General features: G+C 43.0%; 1 protein-coding gene across 1 annotated transcript; it reads right to left on the minus strand.

Annotated features, from left to right (window-relative positions):
* Positions 1 to 3,863: 3,863 nt before the first annotated feature.
* lzts2a (leucine zipper, putative tumor suppressor 2a) lies at positions 3,864 to 19,242 on the minus strand. Its single transcript, XM_053332875.1, has 8 exons — positions 19,045 to 19,242; positions 8,340 to 8,996; positions 6,720 to 7,382; positions 6,496 to 6,618; positions 5,050 to 5,196; positions 4,437 to 4,952; positions 4,250 to 4,354; positions 3,864 to 4,153 (listed from the first exon to the last, which is right to left on the minus strand). Exons 2-8 carry the CDS (start codon positions 8,961 to 8,963, stop codon positions 3,971 to 3,973), a joined length of 2,361 nt encoding a protein of 786 aa, XP_053188850.1. The 5' UTR covers positions 8,964 to 8,996; positions 19,045 to 19,242; the 3' UTR covers positions 3,864 to 3,970.
* Positions 19,243 to 20,382: the final 1,140 nt, after the last annotated feature.

The raw sequence follows: 20,382 nt of genomic DNA on the forward strand, positions 1-20,382 counted from the left end.
ACAATAGCATCAATCCTGAATGAAAGGTGGAGGTTGTGATGAGGTACCAAGTACAAGGAAATACGAAGCATGTTGTTAAGACTTACAGTTGACTCAGCTGAATGAGGGTTGTTATAAATTACTTTTGCTACGATAAAAATGTAAGATACTATGTATAAAATGCTGCAAATGTACAACTTTTATAACATTCTTAGCGTTTTCTAGCAAACATTTTATTAAATGTATGCATGGCAAATTAGCTGGATGAAAAGTAAGCTATACTGTAGGTATTTTAAGATCATGTGGTTCATGACCTCCTCTTAGTTTAAATTGTGCCAGTTTAACATGTGGCAACCTTGCCATGACCTCTGAACAATGTCTGATTGTGGAGCCAATGGTCTGTACTTTTCAGTTGGAGCATCTCAGTCCACCAGCCCTGCAGGCCTGCCAGAGGGAGATTACCCCAGCCTGCGTTATGAGATTTATAGATTTATACCCAGATTAAACCCCTGTATTATGTCAAAACTGATAGTTTGGGTTTAGTGGATGTCTGGGGGGGATTATTACAAATTGCTGCTCAGTATTTTTGTGCTGTATTTTTCTGGCAGAAGTGCTTGTGCTCTGGAGCAATCCGCCACTTTAGAGGCTTAATTACACCACACTGTGGACTGAGCTTATGCAGACATGTGGAGGGGTTGGAAAAACATGTCAATGAGAAATACAGGACATGGAGGCCAATGGCACAGTTTAAATCAAAAGTAGGGTAGAGGAGATATGGGCATCAAGGTAACTGGAATATAGTGCGCATTGTGCCTTACTTCAGCAGATGGCCACTGGGATAAATATTTATAAAATATTACACAAACTTGGTTTTTGTAAGTGCTAGAAAAGCTGAAGGTGAAATGTTGACATGCAATTAAATATAAAGATGAAACTGAGAGTGTCCCTTGAGTTATTACAAAATGCTTCACGTTTGACTTCACTGCAGTAAATGTTCATTTAGTATACTTCATGTGTTTCAAGTAAAAAAGCAATTAAGTCAGTCATTTAAGGTGTGACAACTTGTTCTTTAATTAAAAACAGTAATTTGTACAAGAAATGTACACATAAAAATATACATGACAACTACATACTTTATGAATGAATGAAGACACAACGTAAGCAAACGTTAAAAAAAAAGAAAGCACACAAAAAGGATGAGAGAAATTCCACAAAAAAAGAGATGTGTTACGTTGCTTTGGTCTAGTCACAGTGGCTACATTTGAAATAGATATTTTGTCTAAATAAAAGACAATGTCACTCTGTTATACTATTTAGTGTTTTACATATTTACAGAGAAAACGGTTATGCAACAATGATCGAACTGAGAGATGGAGAGAAAAAAAAAGGAGGTCCAGGATGCACACAGTTCTTCTCAGTGATGGAGTTAGATTGGTTTGCAACACCTGTGCTTGTGTTTAATCTGTACCTGTGCTGCATCTGTGGTGGGTAAGTAACAGTCTAGGTCTGGTTAACAAAGGGATTATGGTCAGACAAGCCAAACTCATTCCATTCAGAGTCACTTTCAATGGCTTTACGTAAATGTATGCACAGTTCAAATTTTTAATACTCTGCAAAATATTTAAAGTGAATGTGGTCACATCATGCAAAATATAGACTGATCAAATTCAATCGATTTCTGCGAGGGGTTCAGCTGAATTTCCAAGCATAGGAAACGAAAAGCATCACCTCAACTTAACGAAGAAGTCACTCAAAAGTGACCCCTCTCATGCAATTATAAACTAATGACGTGCACAAAACTCAGGAATGACAACATGGATTGGTGTGATATTATGATACTGACGAACAAATGAATGATCAATCAAAGTGGAGAGACAGCAGGTCAAAAATGAGCCTGAAGTGAAAGCTCCCAACTATTTACCAGCTGCAAAGTTTGGTCATCAGAGAGTGTACAGATGTGTCACACAAATGATATAATGTAAACAGATTTTCATGCATTACAGTATTAAGTGCACTCTATCTGTGCTGCCATCTCCATTCATAATTGATCCATCATTTGAAATATTGGTATGTGATATATATATCTATATATGTCTTTATACTGTATATTAAACCCACACTGATACCAGTACTACAACAAAATATCTTCAGGTGCTATATATAAAAAAATATACAACATCTCCTCCATTATATAGATTTCCATTTAACTATTATTCCTCGATATAGACTCTTTGTAAAATAAAATTTCTCAGCGCACTTCTTTTTTCTTTCACAGAGACCTGCCATGCTCAGTGTCACACACAGCCCTGCATATACTGCGAGAAAAAAGAGCGACCCTACTGACTCCAATGTTAACATGCTCCTCACCAGTTTATATTTGGGGCTTCAACAGCCGACCTGCATTGAGGACATTCAACACTGGAGCTACTGCATCTGCAATTTCTTATCTCTACACTATCTCACACCCAGCCTCTCCTGAAATCTGAAATAACAAAAGACATGCAAGCATGCCAGTCTCACTACCTGTATAGCAGTCGGTGAAGATTATTATAGTCTTGGGGAGACTAGGAAGACTTTAAGTGTTATTTGGCTTTAGGCCACCAGAAGCTAAATAAAGAGCACTAATGGGAAGGAGGGGAACAAATGGAAAGTCTGAATAAGCATGCCTACAGTTCACACACCAGCCTAAATCTCACAAGTGAGTGACATCATAACCAAGCTGAAAGAATAGGTTTCCTGACACTGCCCGATGAGGTGCTTTTCACTGTTGTAAAAATAGAGTTGAATAGGAAATAGAGATGGAAAGAGAAAGCAGAAAAAGACAGAGGAAGAGGAGAATCAGCAGCATCCCAGTGATATCTGCCATGCTACGGTATGCCTCTTAGTGCTACATAATTGTAAAGTGTAAATGTTTATCTCGGAGCCTTCTGTGTTGTCTGAATGAGTTGACACATTGCTCAGAGTGCAACAGTGTGACTGTTGGTGGTCTAGAGAAGTGGAGCAGCGCTCAAATAAAGCATTTCCTTTGAATGTTTGGTTTCTGTCTCCTCGGCGGTTTGGGAAATGACAGAATAGGATGTCCACATGTAAGCAAACCAAAAGCCAAACGTCAAAACTGGTTTGTTTAAGGTTGATGAGTTGCTTCACAAGAATAAAACAATTGTATCCAGGACAAAAAAAGCTGGAAAGTTGTGCAAAACAATACCATGTTTCCCTTGGTGAACAGATTTTTTTCAATGCCGGTGATAACCATTTATACTGCATTTCTCTGGAGTGACAACAGTCACAATACATTCCCGTTCAAACACACGCTGTTGAGGAAAGACCTCAGAAACAAGCACAAGAACAAAACTGTTCTCAGGCTTTTAAAATGACAACTTTTGATCCACTGAACACCATAAAACAGCAGTAGTTGTATATTTTGGTGGTATATTCCCTTTAGCAGTCAGTCAGAAGACCGGTGTAGATAAGGATGAGGTCATCATTAACAACCAACCATGGTGGTGGTGGTGTTGATGGGACTGCATGCTGGTGGCCGGGTGTCTAACCTCATGTGCTACCTAGAAAGGTGTCTTCGTCCAGCTTACTGTGCATGTAGAAACTTGTTTTTTGCTTTAAGTTACTGTGGTTTCAATACCCTGATTTGAATATGAGAAAGAAATACTTTTTTTCACTGCTTTTGCTCCTGCGAAAGTAAAGAAGTCTTTGTGCTGGCTTTGGAGTGGAGTAACACCCATTAAAAGCGCCGGGAGACACCTTATGTGGATTTATAGGAGTAAATGTCTGTTAGCAGAAAGTAAGAATGCACCTTTGGGAGATCTCCTGTTTGACACCGACAAGTGGTGAGTGCTCGCTCTGTGGTCCAGGTAAAGCCATGGTGAAGATAGTGCAGTATTTGGCCCGGAGTTCAAGGTTTGGTTTACATCTTTTGTGAGTGTCGGTTGTGTTCCCGTGTATCTGTGCACATATTATTGTAAGTTCATGTGTGCATTTAGATCTCAGTGGCGGTGATTTCCTCAAAGTGGATGTCATTGCTGCCACTGTGGACTTCAAAGTCATCCATGTCCCTGTTCTCCAGTTCCAGACTCAGCTCCCTCATCACTCGTTCTAGGTCCCGGTTTCGACGGTACATCTGGATGTAGTTCTGCTGTAGCTGTTTCTGGTAGCGAATTACCTGTGTTTAGGGAAGTACAGTTAGTAAGTAAACATAAAGGGACTATTTATTCACTGCTGGTGAATAAATCAATTAGAAAAATCTTCTCTATTTTACCTTCTCCTTCTCCTCCTGCCACACCCTCCTCTCATCCTCAAACCGTGACAGTTGCTCCTCACTCGTCCTCCGTTCATACATGAGCTCAGCCTTCAGCCTGTCCACCTAAGAAAAGGTAATTGAGGAAACGTTAGACACTGCACTGTTTTATCACTCACACGTGGAAGAGGTGCTGATGACTGTGTACCTGCTGTCTGAGCCCTAGCACTGTTTCTGCATTCTGCCGCTGTGCCTTGGCTTCATCGCTCTCTCCTCCCCAGACCAGATGACTCTCCTCTAAATCGCGGTACACTGAGGGACTGGGACCACCCCTCCCTGACACAGCTCTACCCTGTGGGAGGGACAAGCTCATGCACTGCCCCTTCATGGTTGCATTTCCAGGTAGAGAGTGTCCGCTGTGATTGACTAGAGCTTCACGGAGGCGGGCTGACTCCTCTTCCAAACGTCCGACTTTCTCTCTGAGCAGTTCAGCTTCGCTCTTGCGCCTCTGGAGTTCGTTCTCGCAGACTTCCAGCTCCAGAGATCGCGTCCGCACTGCAGTCTGGGCTTCCTGGGATCGAGCCTGGCTGGCTTGCAGCTCCGACCGGGCTTCTCTCAACTGGGCCTTGAGCACCACAATGTCTCCAGCCTTCTGGCTGAGCTCTGACTGGTTCTCCTTCAACTGTTGTTTCAGGAGTGAGATCTCTCCTGACTTCTGACACACCTGAATTGAGGAGAAAGAGATAGAGACAATGAAAACACTAGAACTACCTACTAAGTATCAACTCTGATCACCTTACCAGTGTCTGACTCTCACCCACCTCCCATTTAGTCTCTTCCAGCCGTGGCCCCAGCTGGGTCTGCTCCCTCTGAATGGTGGCACACCTCCTCTCCAGCGTCTCCCTGTCCTGCAGCAGAGAGGAGAAGTCCTCCTGCAGCTTCTTTTTCTCTTGCTGTAGTTGAAATACCTGATGATACACAGAGATCCATATTTTCAAACTGTTTCACATGCAAAAGCAGCTATGTTGATCTCAATACACCCATGCCAGAGGTGGGAAGTAAAGTATTATTTTTCAAGTATCTGTACTTTACTTGAGTATTTATTTTTCTGACGACTTTTTACTTTTACTCCCTACATTTAAACACAAATATCTGTACTTTCTACTCCTTACATTGTCAAAACAGGCTTGTTACTTGTTTCAACCTTGGTGGCATTATAAAAAGAAGACATGACGTGCAAATAAGTGATAGAAAACTGATCTTTTTTCTCTTTTACTCCATGTCGCCCCAGGTGAGAAGCCACCATGAAGGGTGTTCATATCAAAATCTGCTAATGGAAGGACAGTCAAACAATGTGTGCACACAGTGCAGGAATATGACAGCAGTAAGACTCCTGCCATCTGAACACATGCTGTGCACAGTGCAGGCCTGTGAAGAGCTCCTCAGTGAGCAGCGATTAACGTGCAAAAAAAATAAATAAATAAATAACTGCATTATGCTCCGCAGTGGCAAACCTAGGATCTAAGGGGCCCGAGCCCGTGGTGGCATGTTATCAACATCCGGGGTCTGTAGGTTGACCTACTAACCTCTCATAGATAACCTCTGATCTGACATCATCTGAAATGACATCATCCAGAGGTTAGTAGGTCAACCTACAGACCCCGGATGTTGATAACATGCCACCACGGGCTCGGAGGGGAATAGCACTCAACGTATCATAACAAAATATTGGTGAAATTAACTAGTTTAGATAATGCGTTATATAGAGGCTGTACTTCGGTGCCCCGTATACTCTCATTATACGGATATACGCAGCGCAACACTGGAGCTAATTTCATCCGAACGACTCCAAATGACACCAAAATTGTCTGGGTGAGTAAATGGTCGTATTTTATGCTAGAAATAAGGTCCAGGTTGTAAAAAACAGTAATTATCCTTTAAGTACAGAATGTGAATACTTTTGCCATCTCTGCAACATGCACCCTCACAGAGAGAATATCCAGACTCACCACTAATGCATGAGACTGGCAAAGTAATAATTTAATTTTTACATAACAAATTTGTAGCTGAGCAGGGGTTATTTACAAAATTATACACGTAAACAAACAGGACACCAAGTAATGCTGAATGACTGAAAGCACAAAGTCAAAACAAACTTTTTTTCCAAGAAGATAAGTTGCATTTTGGGGCAGAACTCTTGAATTGCTTTGTTGAAAAATATTTTATTTGAATTTCCCCAGAAAAATCTTGTGAAATGCTCAGCATACCTGTAGCTGTAGGACTTGCTGTGCCCTCTGGGCCTTCTGAGAGGTCTGCTTCATCTTCGCGGCACAACTCTGTCTAAGCTCCTCCATCTCCCTTTCACAGCGACGCTGCTTCTCCTCATACACCTTTCGGAGCAAAATACATGTGAGGTCACAGGTTAGCGCTTCATGTCTACTATCAAATGATTTATTTGGTCTTTCAGTCAGTATGGTGAGGTAAGTCTCACCTGGCAGATGGCAGCTTCATTCTCATCCAGATTTTCTCGGAGCTGCTGAAGCTCCAGGTCTCGTTCCCTCAGCTTCTCCTCCAGCTCCCTCACCACTCCCTCATAGCCCTCCACAGGGGGCGGTGAGTGACCACAGGACCCGCTGTCTGACAGAGGTTGCCCGCGTCCACTTATCGAACCTGAGCCTGTGCTCTTGCTGGATGAGGAACGTCCACTGTCTGAGTTAGTGTGTCCATGGCTCGCAGTTCCACCAGAAGTGTTTCGTCCCAGGCCTGACACAGGCTCTAACTGGCCCCCGGAGCCAGACCCGGAGCTGGAGCCCTCACTGGGGGCCAAACTGTAGCCTGTGCTGCTGTGAGTAGGAAGGCTGGAGAGAGAGTTTCGCCCTGAATCTGACATGGAGCAGGACTGGCTGCTCCGAGCATTGCGTCCCCCACTGTAAGAGTTACGCTTCCCTTCAGAACCGGAGCTGCTGTTCCCTCCGTTGCTGTTAGCGCTGTTGGTGCTGTTGGATCCTCCGAGGGGCAGCAGGAGGTTGAGGCTGCCCTGGCTCTCTGACAGACTGCTGCCTCCAGGCCGTGGAGACAGGTAATGCACGGAGTGACGATTCTTGGGAACAACAGGTTTGAATGCTGTAGGACGGATCAGCACTTTTTCCATGTTCTGAAAGTACAAAATTATTTAAAATTGCATAAGTGATTGATAAAAGCTAAGCTGAGCTAATTAGCAACGGGTGAATTAAACTCATTAGAAAAGGGTGAGTGATATGCTGACAGGTCACCCCTCCAGGCTCTGATTATTTTAATTTGGTTTAATTGATATTCATGGGCTTCATTAAGCAATTTTCTTAATGATTTTCCTATCATCTAAGATAGAGACAGAGACAGGCGTGCAGAGAAAGAGAGAAAGTGAAAGAGGAGAGGACAAAGAAAATCTGTTTAAAGGGCAGAGAAACAGAGAGGAGGGTAAGAGGAGATGAGACAAAGGCAAAGCAGGCGGAAGCTCCTCACATGTACTGTAAGCATTTTTCGTAACGATCCTCCTCAGGGCTCACTGAATTTAAGTGAGCTCTGACACTGATCATGATGTGTCTGCAAGGTGAGTAGCTGTCAAATGATCCATCTGAAGCTGTTAGCCCAGTGATTAAGCTTCAGATGGATCTATGGAAATAAATAGCCAATTAGGGAGCTGAGGTAAAACTGCCATAGAACATGTCAGCATACGATACATAAATGCTCACATCTGGGTAAGTGTTTCATGAGTACGGTATGTATTACTGGCAGAGTGGATGAAAAGTCCTCACCATACTATGCAGTGTGATTGTGTGTAAGCTTGAGCTGTAATTAAAGAAGACATTTTCTTAAAATGAAGGTCAGAGGTCATGGTGAATGACACTACAGCGCCTACAGAGCTGGTGTGGATTTAGTTTCACACTGATACACCTCCACTAAAGTACTGCTCTCTAAGTAAGGACTTTTTCACCACCTGGAATGATCCTACAGGAACTAAATTTATAAAATGCTCAGTATGACAACATCACATAAACAAACAGTAGTTTACTAGCATTTTTTCAAAGCTCATGAAAAGCTTTATAAATATAGTGCAATCTACTGCACTTGCCTTCTCTAACTGTCCGGACACTGGGATGAGTTTGGGTGGAGGCCCTCCAATGTTGCCATTCAGAGTCCTGTTGTCCCTTTGCTCCTCTGAGTCACTGCAGGGGCTTGCAGCAGCCAGTACCAGGTTGTCATTCCAGTCTCCAACTACCACCTCATCACTCACATATCCAAAGTTTCCATTATTTCCACCACCTGAAGCTCCAGCAACTGTTCCACCCCCACCTGACGCAGCAGAGTTACCAGGCCGGGGCTGCTTCTTGGTGGGCAGCGGTGGAGGTAGAATCTGGGCCTGGGGCTGCGTTTGGTTGCTGATAACCAGCAGCTGCTCCAGGGAGCTCCCGCTGCGGAGGGTATTATCCTGGAGCCGGAAGCAGCTTGTAGCTGGTGTGGAGCGGCGTGGCTTAGCGGTGAACTCGCTGGCGGCCCGGCAGTGTCTCTCCTGGTACGTCCGGCCTGATATGAGACTGCTGACGGAACCCATGGCTGTCCCCGAGCTACAGGGCCCACAGGGGCCAGAGCAGGGGCCTGTGGGAGAGTGGGACGATATCGGCCGGCACTGCTGGACGTCGACACCTGGATTGGGGTGGTCAGTCACGGTTACAGGTAGTGCCTGAACTAGAGCCATAGCACTCCAACGGCGTCAGACACACCACACACCCTGGTATAAGAGAGAGAGAGAGAGAATAAGGATGAAATTTTTTATTTATACTCTCAATGCAACAGATGTGACTATTATACATGCTCTGTTGAGCTGTATCCATGCATGCAAGGTTTTCCATTCAACATTCATGAGACATAATACTAACTTCTAACTGCCAATGACATCACCATCAATTTTACAGCCCTTTAGCCCTCTGAAATTTGACTTCTAATATTTATAATGCAAAAATTTGACAAAGGCTCAAGAATCAAAACACCCAGAGCTGGATCCAGTGGACCTTTCTGCACAGAACTGCATGGTGTAGTGCAAAAAGCAGTGAAACTCCATTACACAAGAGTGGATTGTTGCTCCACACCCACACTTAAAGAGATGAAATGATAAAAACTGACACCTACAAGCAGAATACATTCAAAACATTTCACGAGAATGTGTCAGTCTTGTAGGCGATCAACTCACAGCATTGTCATTGGTTTTCTCAGTACAGTAGGTGATGAAAAACCTGTAGGTGTCTAAATGAATAAGATGCAAGAAGAATATATATTTAAATGCTGAGCGATGACTAAGTACTAGCTGGTTTTACTCAGTAAAATTTTAAGACATAACACAGTGAGAAACAATTGTCACAGCAGACAGTCAAACACAGGTGAAACTAATCATGTTAGTATGTCATTAGGTTGCCATTTAGTGTTACACTTAAATAAAATGAAGCCAACGTTAATGACATCAGTAACACCTGTGCTTTTCCTATATAAAAACTACTTACTTTATGTCTGCTGTGAAAAACCTTAGGACTCACTATATGGTAAACAGCTTTATTGTGTGTATATTGTTGTATACAGCTCTGAATTGTAGGCCTAATCACCAATAATAATTATCCTTAAACTGTTTCTGATGATGTTTTAACATTTGCAATATTAAAATGTTTATTTTATATTAAAAGTAATCGCAATTAAATCTTCCTTGCAACACAGGAGCCAAATTATCTATTGATTTAAGGTCTGTTGCCACTCGCACAACTCATTAGCACCAACCAAGTTTATTTGAAAGATTTCTCCTGGGGGAGCGTGCCCCCCCTCCCCATCCCGTCAGTTTAGGCTCATCCTCCAATAAATATACTGTATCTCTAGTGACACTGCTGCTAATTGCCAATGTCATTAAAAGACAAAAGGAAGATGGATTTAGTAGAGACTGAGGATGACACAGATAGAGGGAGAGGGAATGAGTCACGGTCATCTCCATCTGCAGCTACTCTGTGATCTTTTTTCTGAATGTCCTCATCTGAACCTGCAGTCATTTGTGTATTAGTTCTGAAGGGGGGTTGGAAACTTTGCTGTTTCATTATCAAAATGCTCCTACACCAATCAAAAAAGCATTTGAAGAAATGAACAATAGGCTCACTTCTCTATTTTTAGAGAGTGCAACATGGATACATATTAGCGACACAATGAGTGGCAGCCATTTGCAGACAGTATTATCAGTGTTAGTTGCCTGGGGGAACAGAGAGGGGACACATATCCTCAGCCTGTCGTGCCAAACACAAATCCGTCTGGCCAAGTGGAATAAGCCAGCTATGACTGCACACAGTCTGCCAGAACTAACACAATCATACAGACTGACACTCAGTGTTTTGTGTGTGCATGAAGATCCACATACACACACAAAATGCATTCATCAACAGTATAAAATTCAGTCAGGTGATAGAAAGTCTTACAACTAAGTGTCAATAAAGAGGTGATATAGAGAGAAGTGAAAATGAAAAGGAGTTTTTGTTGTCTTCACTGAAGCATGATTAGAACAGATCAGATTGCAAATTATTGACCCTGTTATTGCAGTTTCACATTCACAAGCTAAAGAAGATGAAGAGTCTACAGCCAAGCTAGCTGCTCTCTGAGACTATGCATTTTCTTATTAGCACTAAACACAAAGTACAGTTTATGCTGATGGGGAAGTGAAAAGTTTTACATGTTGACCAAAGTATTGGTTAATACACAAAGATGGCCCTAGATGAAAAGTTACATTATTTTAAGTGATTACACTGAATCCTGAAGGGACATGAATGTGTGTACAAAATTTCAAAGCAATACATCCAATCGATTTAAAGATGTATATACAAAATGTTAACCTCACAGAGGACTATATGACTGTTCATACTATAAGTACCAGGACAAATAAATCAGAAGTGACCCAGCATGGACTCATTTGTAAAACAAACTTTCTAAATTTGTTACATTTATCTTTAAATAGTTGTGACAGCTCATCTTGATGCAGTTTGGAGGTCATACCATTCAGCCCAACATGAGAAAACAGGTTGTCTAATTATTTGTAAATGATCAGTCATCAGTGTGGTTCAGTTCCTGCCAGTTGACTCCAGTTTGACTAAACTGTGAGCATGTCTTCAAGTGAGTGAGGGGGAGTAAAAGAGAGGAGACAGACTTCATGAGTACACATGAGTCAAGGAGATAAAGATATGCGTGGTATGTGATCACTTCCCATGCCAAAATAATCACGCCTCACAACCTCCTTTCACCTTTTATCCACTTCGTCTTCACTCCCAGCCCTGACAAGGACCTCTCAGCCAGGGATAATAGAATTAACAACCCTCTAAGACCGTCAACCATGACCTCCCAAGCCGCAACCCTGTGACCCCCTGATGAGTGGAGGGGAGCTGGTCTGATTCTTTCCTCCTACCCCCTTGTGACCTCCAAGGGTCTGGTTTTGTTCTGGCTACTCAGGCAACAAATCCCAAAAGCTAATTTCCCCCTCTGATGTTGCTCACTGGTTATTTCTTAAAGTTATTGAAATCCTCCTCTCCTCCCCTTCTGGGTTGCGTTTCTCTGACAAAGTGAAAATACTTTTACCATCCCTCCATCCGCTTCCTCCACCTTCCTCATTACACGCATCCTCCTCTGCTGTCAGCAGCACAAGACAGGCAGAGAAAAACCAGTCAACGATCCCTAAAAATAGAAAACATCTCAAGTGCCTGAAATCATTCTGATAGTCTTTCATGTGGCGTTTCTCTCTCTCTGCGAGGCATTTGAATCCATGTTCAAAAATAAACTCCAATAGTGTTACAGCCAGCGATTACGGTGTCAACCCAGGGGCACTTTACACCACATCCTGAGACTCTAAAACTATTAAATGATGCTGGATGGCTTAAAGGCAGGCTCACTGCTTCTGACAGGGACTGGAAATACATCTAGTAGTTGTGAGAGTTTACCATCCGCATGGTCCAAACTGGCCCAGGATGAGTAAGAGCAGGACTGACAGAAGAAAGAGGTTCCCAGGTAGCTTTCTAACAAGATCCAGAAGTGGGGTCTGTGACGGGGAAATAATCCCGTTATCATAAGTCTGTTAATAACGCCAGCATTACCCAGGAGAGGAAACCCATTATTCCGCAGCAGCAGATCGCCCCTGCAATCACACGCAACCTGCAAGCTGTTCCGGAGACTCTGCTGGGCTCAGGACAGAGTTAGAAAAGTGAGAAGAAGAAAGAAGAAAAAGAAGGGGGTTTTAGGGGTGAGGAGACAAAGGCGGACTGGGTTGGGGTGATGGTTGGGGGTTAGGGGAATTCCAATGCCAGGTAGTCCAGAGAGAGGCTCCAAAGAGGTCTGAGTCCTTGGGAAAGTCAAGCATTTATAATCCTGTTTGGTCATTATTTGGCAAACACACAGACAGACAGAGTCTGAGCACCTTAAGATATCCTAACAGGAGAATCAAATGTAAAGGGAGACATAATTCTTGATCCAAACAATCTCATCTACTGCTGAGTACTGAACACTGTGTCAGCTTGAAGGAGATTTCCTCTTTATCTTTTCTCATCTTTCTTCCACTAGTCGCTTTCTTTCAGATATTTTAACAATACAAGAAAAGACAATGAGCAGAGAAGGTTAAGGCTTTGGTTGCATCTGGTCTCAGTTGATGAGAGCCATTCTTGTAAAAACAAACCAAGCAATTTAAAAGAGGAGAAACTGTAAGTTAATGACTGATGCATCTTTAGTTCTGTAAAAACAAATAAGCCACTGTGGATAATTGTGTTAAACTGTAAAAACTTTGATAATGCACAAAATAGCAAAGTATGATGCTACTGTGCTAATGCTGGGTTTTAATATCTATAGAAACAGACAAAATAAGAAATACAAAGCTTCCAGTGTGATAGTTCTGAGTTTGAACTGACTCTCTGCTAACCGGGACAGGGTTAACCCAAAAAGTCATGACAAGCAATCAGCATTTCTTATCAATTTCATCACTGATTTACATTTTTGTAAATAAAAAACTGAAAATGTAACTATTAATCGATTAAAACTGGTGGTCAATTTTCTGTTGGTCTCTTGATTTTAACCTGCGTTAATGTGTTTTTCGGCCACTTGGGGGATTACAACAAGCTGTAAACATTGACCATCACTATTGATAAGGCAAACATGTTTACAGAGCAACATTAGAACCCACTATTCGCTCTCATTTCAGCTCTGTTTTGGTTTCCACCAACTCCTGGAAGAATGATCTGAATCTTGAGCAAATGCATCGCTATATACATCAGCCGCAGCAGGAAACAGTGCTGATGAAAAGATCAGTGGGGTGTGAAACCATGAACTGAAAGAAGCTAAAACGCTTCATACAGCTGAGAAGAACTGCAGAGTCGGGTGGCAATTCTCTGTGGGCTCATCACTATGAGCCATCGCTTTCACATTTCAGTCATTTGATTGATTGTTAATATAAAAACACTAATTAGAGCAGCTTCAAGCAATGGTAAAGGTGACATGATGAACTGCCATGTGTTTGGGGTCTTTCACCTCCTTCCTTCACTTTCATCCTTCTTTCCTGTTAGCCTTCATTTTCACCCATATCTTTTTCCTTGTTTCCTTGCATCCTGTGTTGGATTATTGCCCCACTGCTCTCTTTCCTTTTCCTTTTCCTTTTCCACCCCCGACCCCACCTCCCACCTTTCCTACAACTCCCTACTCACTGATCTATGCAGCTAGATTTTCATCTGCCCCTTTAGTGGCAACACCACAGCATGACTAACCAAAGGCAAAGCCGGTGTGGAGACAACAACAGGTGGAAAATATAAAATTGTCAGATCAGAGCAGGCACTATATGGACAAGGGCAAAAGTATCAGTGTGTGTGCAATAATAAGAACCATTCATAAAAAAATGCCTTTGTATAATGTTTCCTTTTCTTTGATGGGTGGTCACTGATCACAAAAACAGTAGTCAGTGGTACCCAAACACTTTTTCCAACATAAAGTAAGATATTGAAAGAGTGCAGGGTGAAGCGGAGAGCCTGTTCAGAGCACTAGAAATATTCCACTTTCGTATACAGAGTCTGGGTGGCCTAGATTAATCCTGAGACCAGTGATCCCGGCGGATGGAGAGAGTGAAAATGACGGAGAGGCGGAGAGAAAATCAACAGGCGAGGTGAGTCACGATAATCCTCGACGGGCCTGCTAACAAAAGAAAATCCACAAGTACAGGCAAGGCTGAAACTTACTGACACACACAATACCTCAGTGAGGCAATCAGTTCACACCTAATCTACCCTCCCATTTATTTGTCATGCGTCTACTAACTGAAACGCCACAATAAAACTTCAAACAGGCAAGAAAATGGTATTGTAATGAAGTCAGTCGACTCCGCTGTAAAATGAGAGAAGTCTTTTAAGGTTTTGCCAGAAGACCTGAGGTTATATTATGCCTCCATTCCAACACAATGACTGTCTGTCTGAGTGGTTGCTCACTGTCACCTACCCCCACGTGGCTTGGCTTTAAGGTCTTGGAGATTGTGTGTGTGTGTGTGTGTGCGTGTGTGCGTGTTTGTGTGTGTGTGTTAGAGATTGCTGAATGCATGCAAACCCACTCAGTCCTCATTAACCCGTCGCCTCAGTGCCAAGTCTCTTTTCTCTCAAACCACAGAGATTTTGTTCTGTTTGGCAAAGTAACATGCTTGATATTGTAACTTTGAACAAAAGTTGTGAGTTTCAGCGTCCAGGCTGCTGCAGGGGCTCTGACTTCATTAAACCAGGTTTTCTGGGATGAAACAGAGAAATAAGTCTTCTAAAGCGAGTCTGTGCAGGAGTAATTGGCAACAGGTCCTCCCACAGTCCACTTTTTTCCCCCTCTTCCTCTTCTTTTACAACCAACTGTTGCTGTTTCAGACTTAAGCTTCTCCCTCTGTTTGGAAGTGTCACCATGGCAGCAGAGGCCCACATTTTTTCATGCGCGAGGCGAAAACGAGATAGAAACACAGGAAGAGTGGGAAAAGGAAGGAAGGAAAAAGGAGCAAGTGAATAGGTGAATAAGTGAATACATTTTGTGTGTGTGTTTATAGCCTGATAGCCTGACAGTCTGACAGCGGGCACGTTGGCTCTTTAGCATCTCAAAGCATCTGGCCTCAATTCGGACGTGAGAGCCTGCTCGAGTGTGGGGTGACTGAAGCCTAGATTCTCAAACACACATAACTGCAGAGAAACTCACAAAGTCCCTGTGGGGGTTGACAGAGAGAGCAGCCAGCAATCTATTGAAATGGGATGCAGTAGACGTCAACGACATGAAAGTAGTGACACGGCCTTGTGAAAACACGATGGTCATTTGGGGACAAAAACTGTCAATCACATGCTTATTTATGGGTTCGGTTTGAAATGAGTTATCCAGTTGGTTTCTCTGGTTACATGCACAGTTTGTGTAAAATGTTTATACCAACGAAACATATGGTCATACACAGGTTAACCTTCACCATGCTGCAATACTGTACATTGTGAAATAAGCTTCTCTACAAAATCCACTTCTCAAATGTTAAAGAAATAGTTAAATATTTTGAGAAATACACTTATTTGCTTTCTTGCCGAGAGTTAGATGAGAAAATACCACTTTCCACATGTCTGTACCCTAAATATGGAACTTATCTTAGCTTAGAATAATGACTGAAAACAGCTAGCCTGGCTCTGTCCAAAAGTAACAAAATCCACCTACAAACACCTCCAAAGCTCGCTCACTAACATGTCATATCTTGTACAAAAACCAAAGTGTAAAAGTTGTGGGTTTAAAGAGGGCTGTGTGTGTTGGATGATTTCTTGTCTATTCCTTTAAATGTTACCTTAACAGAAGCAGCAGTACATTTTAAAAGTCTAAAACTTTTAAAAGTGTGATTTAAGTAAGGAACTGTTTGATTTAGAAGATAAGGAAGATAACAAATCTGACCAGACATTCAGTGACAGTATCAGTACTTGCTATGATTACATTTTAGTTGGTACTAAAAATGATTAAACCCTAAATGGCACCAGAGCTAGAGATGGTCCGTTTAAAGTCAGCTGGCACAGGAGGAAATTGAGGTAACAGTATGTGAAAAAAGGAAGATGGCTGACATTCCTGGTCTGCTCCAAATGTTGGATTTTCCAGGAGGTTTTCCAGCCACTGACGGTTATGCAGCGGCGGTCAGTGGTCAGACAGGCAGACACTGGAAATGCTGAGAATGCCGGTGTTAGAGACACAGGGATTAGTGTGGCCATTGGACTAGTGTTTGTCAGAATCAATGACCAGTTCAGCCTTAAAGCACTTTGCTTAGTTTGTTTATCTTTGAATACAATCACAGAGGGGCAGCCATGATTCCTTTATTAGTGCAAGTGCAAGTGGTTTTATCTTTAGCATGCTGTTTGCTGGAGTATATTTTGGAAAATTCAGGTGCTCCGGCTGTTCTGACTTTTCATTGTTCTAAATGTGGAGAGAAGAGTAAAGTTTTCCCTCCTAAACTTCCCTTCATCCCCCCTGCTGCTTTGGCTGTATGAACAGTGGTGGGCCATTGTTTCAGTTTAACAGAGGGCAGAGAGCAGAGAGAAAGGGCCTGTTATCTCACACTGAAAGCAACACACTTTGACTGACAACATGACCCATAATGTGAGAGAGAGAACGGGGAGGGGGGTGGGGGGCAACGACAGGACTCTTGATTGTAAGCAAGCACTTTACTTACTATCAAACGCAGCTTTCAGTGGGGAGAAAGTAGGCCACCTCTGGTTTTTTTTTAAACATTTCAGCAAAGGTGTCACAGCTTTAGAGTGAGATTACTGATCATAGCTGAAGCAGAAATATAGCACACACAATGCCACACACACACACACCCAGCGCTACTAAATGCAGGCAGGCAAATGAGTTCCACAGCAGCTATTACATAAGCAGCAACGCCTCATTTTAACTGTACCAACCTCAATGTATAATTCACTTCCACTCATCTAGGAATGTATCTGACATGGCAAGGAAGCAGCAGCACATAAACACATGTGCATTCAGACATACTGGCCGTGCCGCCTGCAACTGGCTGTAAACTCAAGGAAGATGGAGGGGGGGGGGGCAGACTGACGTGGAAAACACTCATTCAGCAAAGTGAACAGAAGCTAGGCCGACGTCCAATCTCTCACTGTCTTTTCCCTCTTCCTGTGTTTCTGTCTCTCGCTCTCAGCCTCCCTCCTTCAGTGTTCCACCATGCTTCTCAACTAGAGGCTTTACATAAATACCTGGCATGAGATTTAGCTAGTACAGGATCACTGGAAAATAATGGAGCTGAGGATAGAAGAAGAGGATGAAAAAGAGGGAAAACCAAAGGAGAATGAGAGCCAAAAAAAAAGTCTTGCTACCCTTTACGCCATACATGAAGGAAGATGAGTCAACACGACTGGAAAGGGTTACGTATGGGACACGTTTACCTCATTTGTTTTGTTCAGAGTGGATGAGGTCACCCATCTCACCTCTTCACCCTCCAGTTCCCCATCTCTGCCCCACTCTCACTCCCCTGGATCACGTCACCGTTTGCGTCTCAACACCTGCCCATTTACGGCTGCTGTGATTATGGAGTGAAAAGTCAGTCCCTCTAAGGTCCTCCAAACTCCAGTCTGGATAATTACAGTCTTCAACTCTCAGCGTGCTCTCAAATGAAACCTCAACATGACACGGTCAAAGAGACAGCTACTACAAAGAGTTGAGTGAATGGATGGCCTCTAACCGCTCTTGACTATAAACATATCTGCTGACACATCACTCCAGGGCCATAACAAACTTGATGAGAAACTACAATATGTGGCCCAAGGCGCATGAGGAGTCTTGTAATTACACGCGTAGGGGAAGACAGAAGAGAAACAACAGCGGCCTATGTGTCTCCCAGAGTGCTTCGTCATCAAAAGAAACACACAGATTTCCTTTGAGTCTTTTAGATAAAAACATGTTTTGTACGGGTCACACTTCTGAGACGCAGCCTAATTGTCTGCCCTGGTAGAAATATATGTCTGCTGCCTCGTGAGCTTTCTTATCTTCACTGTGAGTGTTTGTGTGTGTTTGTGTGTCTGTGTGTGCTCAGACAGATTGAATAACGCCCTCCTCCTTCTTCCTCCTCCAGGCCAACTGTCCAGAGGGTGGAACAGCTTTTCTAAAGGCTGAAATTTCAAATCAATACACCAACAGCCTGTAATGAGCAGATTAGTCTGGGTCTGAGTTAGTAAACCTGGACTCACACGCCACCAAAAACTCATCATGCCACTTCAACAAATCCAAAGCCAGTAGGTCTGTTTGTGCAAGCCAAAAGCCTCCAGGGTCACTGAGCGCAGATACACTTGTAACAACTTTAGAAACTTTAAGCCAATGCCCCAACGTCAACAACACCAGTCAGCTGACTCTGATTCATCCAGCTGCATTCAACAGCTGGCAAAATGGCTAGAAGTTTTCCATGGATTCTTCTATCATTATTTAACTAATCAGAGCTCCTTAAAGCTGGATTTAAGAGGTTAGAACCAACTTATTGGGTTTCACTGACATTCTTAATCTCGTTTACAGTCCTGTTGAAATCAGCATTTCTGTGTAAATGGGCCTGCCGAGCTATTTTTGTCTGAAAGACCTTCCACTGATGGCTTTTCCACAATTGACACCTTCTAAGTGGCTTCACACTGACACAAGGTAAACACAAAGTTTCCTTAAGTATTCATGCAAATGAGGCCAAACTGGTATAAACATCAGGGTAAAGAATGCGCTAGGTTAGAGAATTAAAGACACGCATTCATGCACACACTCACCCCAATGAGAGCCCTGCATCGCTGCCTCCACTTGTCTCCGTCTCTCTTGGAAAAAAAAAAATCCCTCCAGTCTCTGACAGTAGTCCGTCAGCTCAGATTCTCTCCTTATTTTGTCTATCGCGTCTCTACAACACACCCTGCCTTTGCCTCTTCACCGCTCCAGGACTTCATATCCCGACACGAGGACTTTCAAATGGAAGCCCCCTTATTTTCCTGTCCTGTCCTCCTGTCTCTCTTCTCACTTCACTCTACTGTTCCTCTTCTCAGCTTTCCTTCCCTGCTGTCTGCCTTAGTACCGCCTCCCCCTCCTCCCTCCCCTCTCTCACTTTTGTCTGCCAGCTCCCCTGCCTCTAGTTTCCCTCTTTTAACATACACACACACACACACACCCTGCTCTCCTCGGCCTCTCTCTCCCCCCCTTCTCTTTTTAGCTTCACCCATCGCCTTCTCTTTCACACATTTTGCATCTACACAATCCTGCATCAGATTGATCACATTTTTTATCTCTCCCATTTCTGTTTGGTGTGTGTGTGTGTGTGTGTATGTGAGAAAGAGCAGAGTGTCCCCAAATGCATCAAGAAAACACCTCCTTTTTCCCCAGTCGTCAGCGTCTGTCCTCTGGCTAAATAACAGCACAGTAAAATTCAATTGTGCAATTATCAAACAGAAATCGACTACATCAAGAGCCGCAGCTGTTACAGAGAGAGGGAGGGAGAGAAAAGAGAGATTGCAAGGGAGGGTCAATTAACTAAGATGGTTCAATTACATAACATGTTTCTGCTTATCTTTCTGTTTGCACACTCTTCATGCTCTATTGTACACATGCAGGTGAGCAGGAGCATTCATTGGCAGGCAACAGAAAGCAGGGAATGAACGAGTGGAGAGTCAAATGAAAAGGTTTTGCTTGTCGTTGAATGATGTGTTGAAACTGTTTGGGGGTGAAGTTAAGAAGGTAATGTTGAAAATGTAAATGTGTTTGCTGTGTGGTGGGCATGGTAACTGATCTGATTATTTCTATTATCAACTATTTGTTCAATCTATAGTGGTACAGTGGTTCAATATATACTTTTGGCTTGTGACTACTTCAGATGAAGCCATGTGAGCTCTCGTTGCAGGTTTTGGTCTCAGTGTGGACACAAGTTGTCAACAGTTCAAACAAGGAGAAGATTTTTTTTCTTCTGAAATAACAATGACTCATGCACATTTCCAGGTCTATGTTTTTATTCTGGGGCTCTACTGGAATACTTTTGCATGATTTGCAGTCAAAACAGGCCGTTTTAACTCCTGTCTACTGATGAACCACTCTCTTCTGACTGGTCAGTTCTGAAGGCTACATAA

This window comes from Scomber japonicus, chromosome 14 (genome assembly GCF_027409825.1).
Source record: "Scomber japonicus isolate fScoJap1 chromosome 14, fScoJap1.pri, whole genome shotgun sequence".
In the NCBI taxonomy this organism is placed as follows: Eukaryota; Metazoa; Chordata; class Actinopteri; order Scombriformes; family Scombridae; genus Scomber; species Scomber japonicus.

Bases quoted from the DNA above. Each gene is read 5' to 3' on its own strand.
- lzts2a (XM_053332875.1), bottom strand. From the start codon at position 8,963: ATGGCTCTAGTTCAGGCACTACCTGTAACCGTGACTGACCACCCCAAT. The intron at 4,953-5,049 runs GTGGGTGAGAGT...TCCTCAATTCAG, and splicing joins TGGAAGAGACTAAATGGGAG to GTGTGTCAGAAGTCAGGAGA. The intron at 4,355-4,436 runs GTACACAGTCAT...ACCTTTTCTTAG, and splicing joins TGCTAGGGCTCAGACAGCAG to GTGGACAGGCTGAAGGCTGA.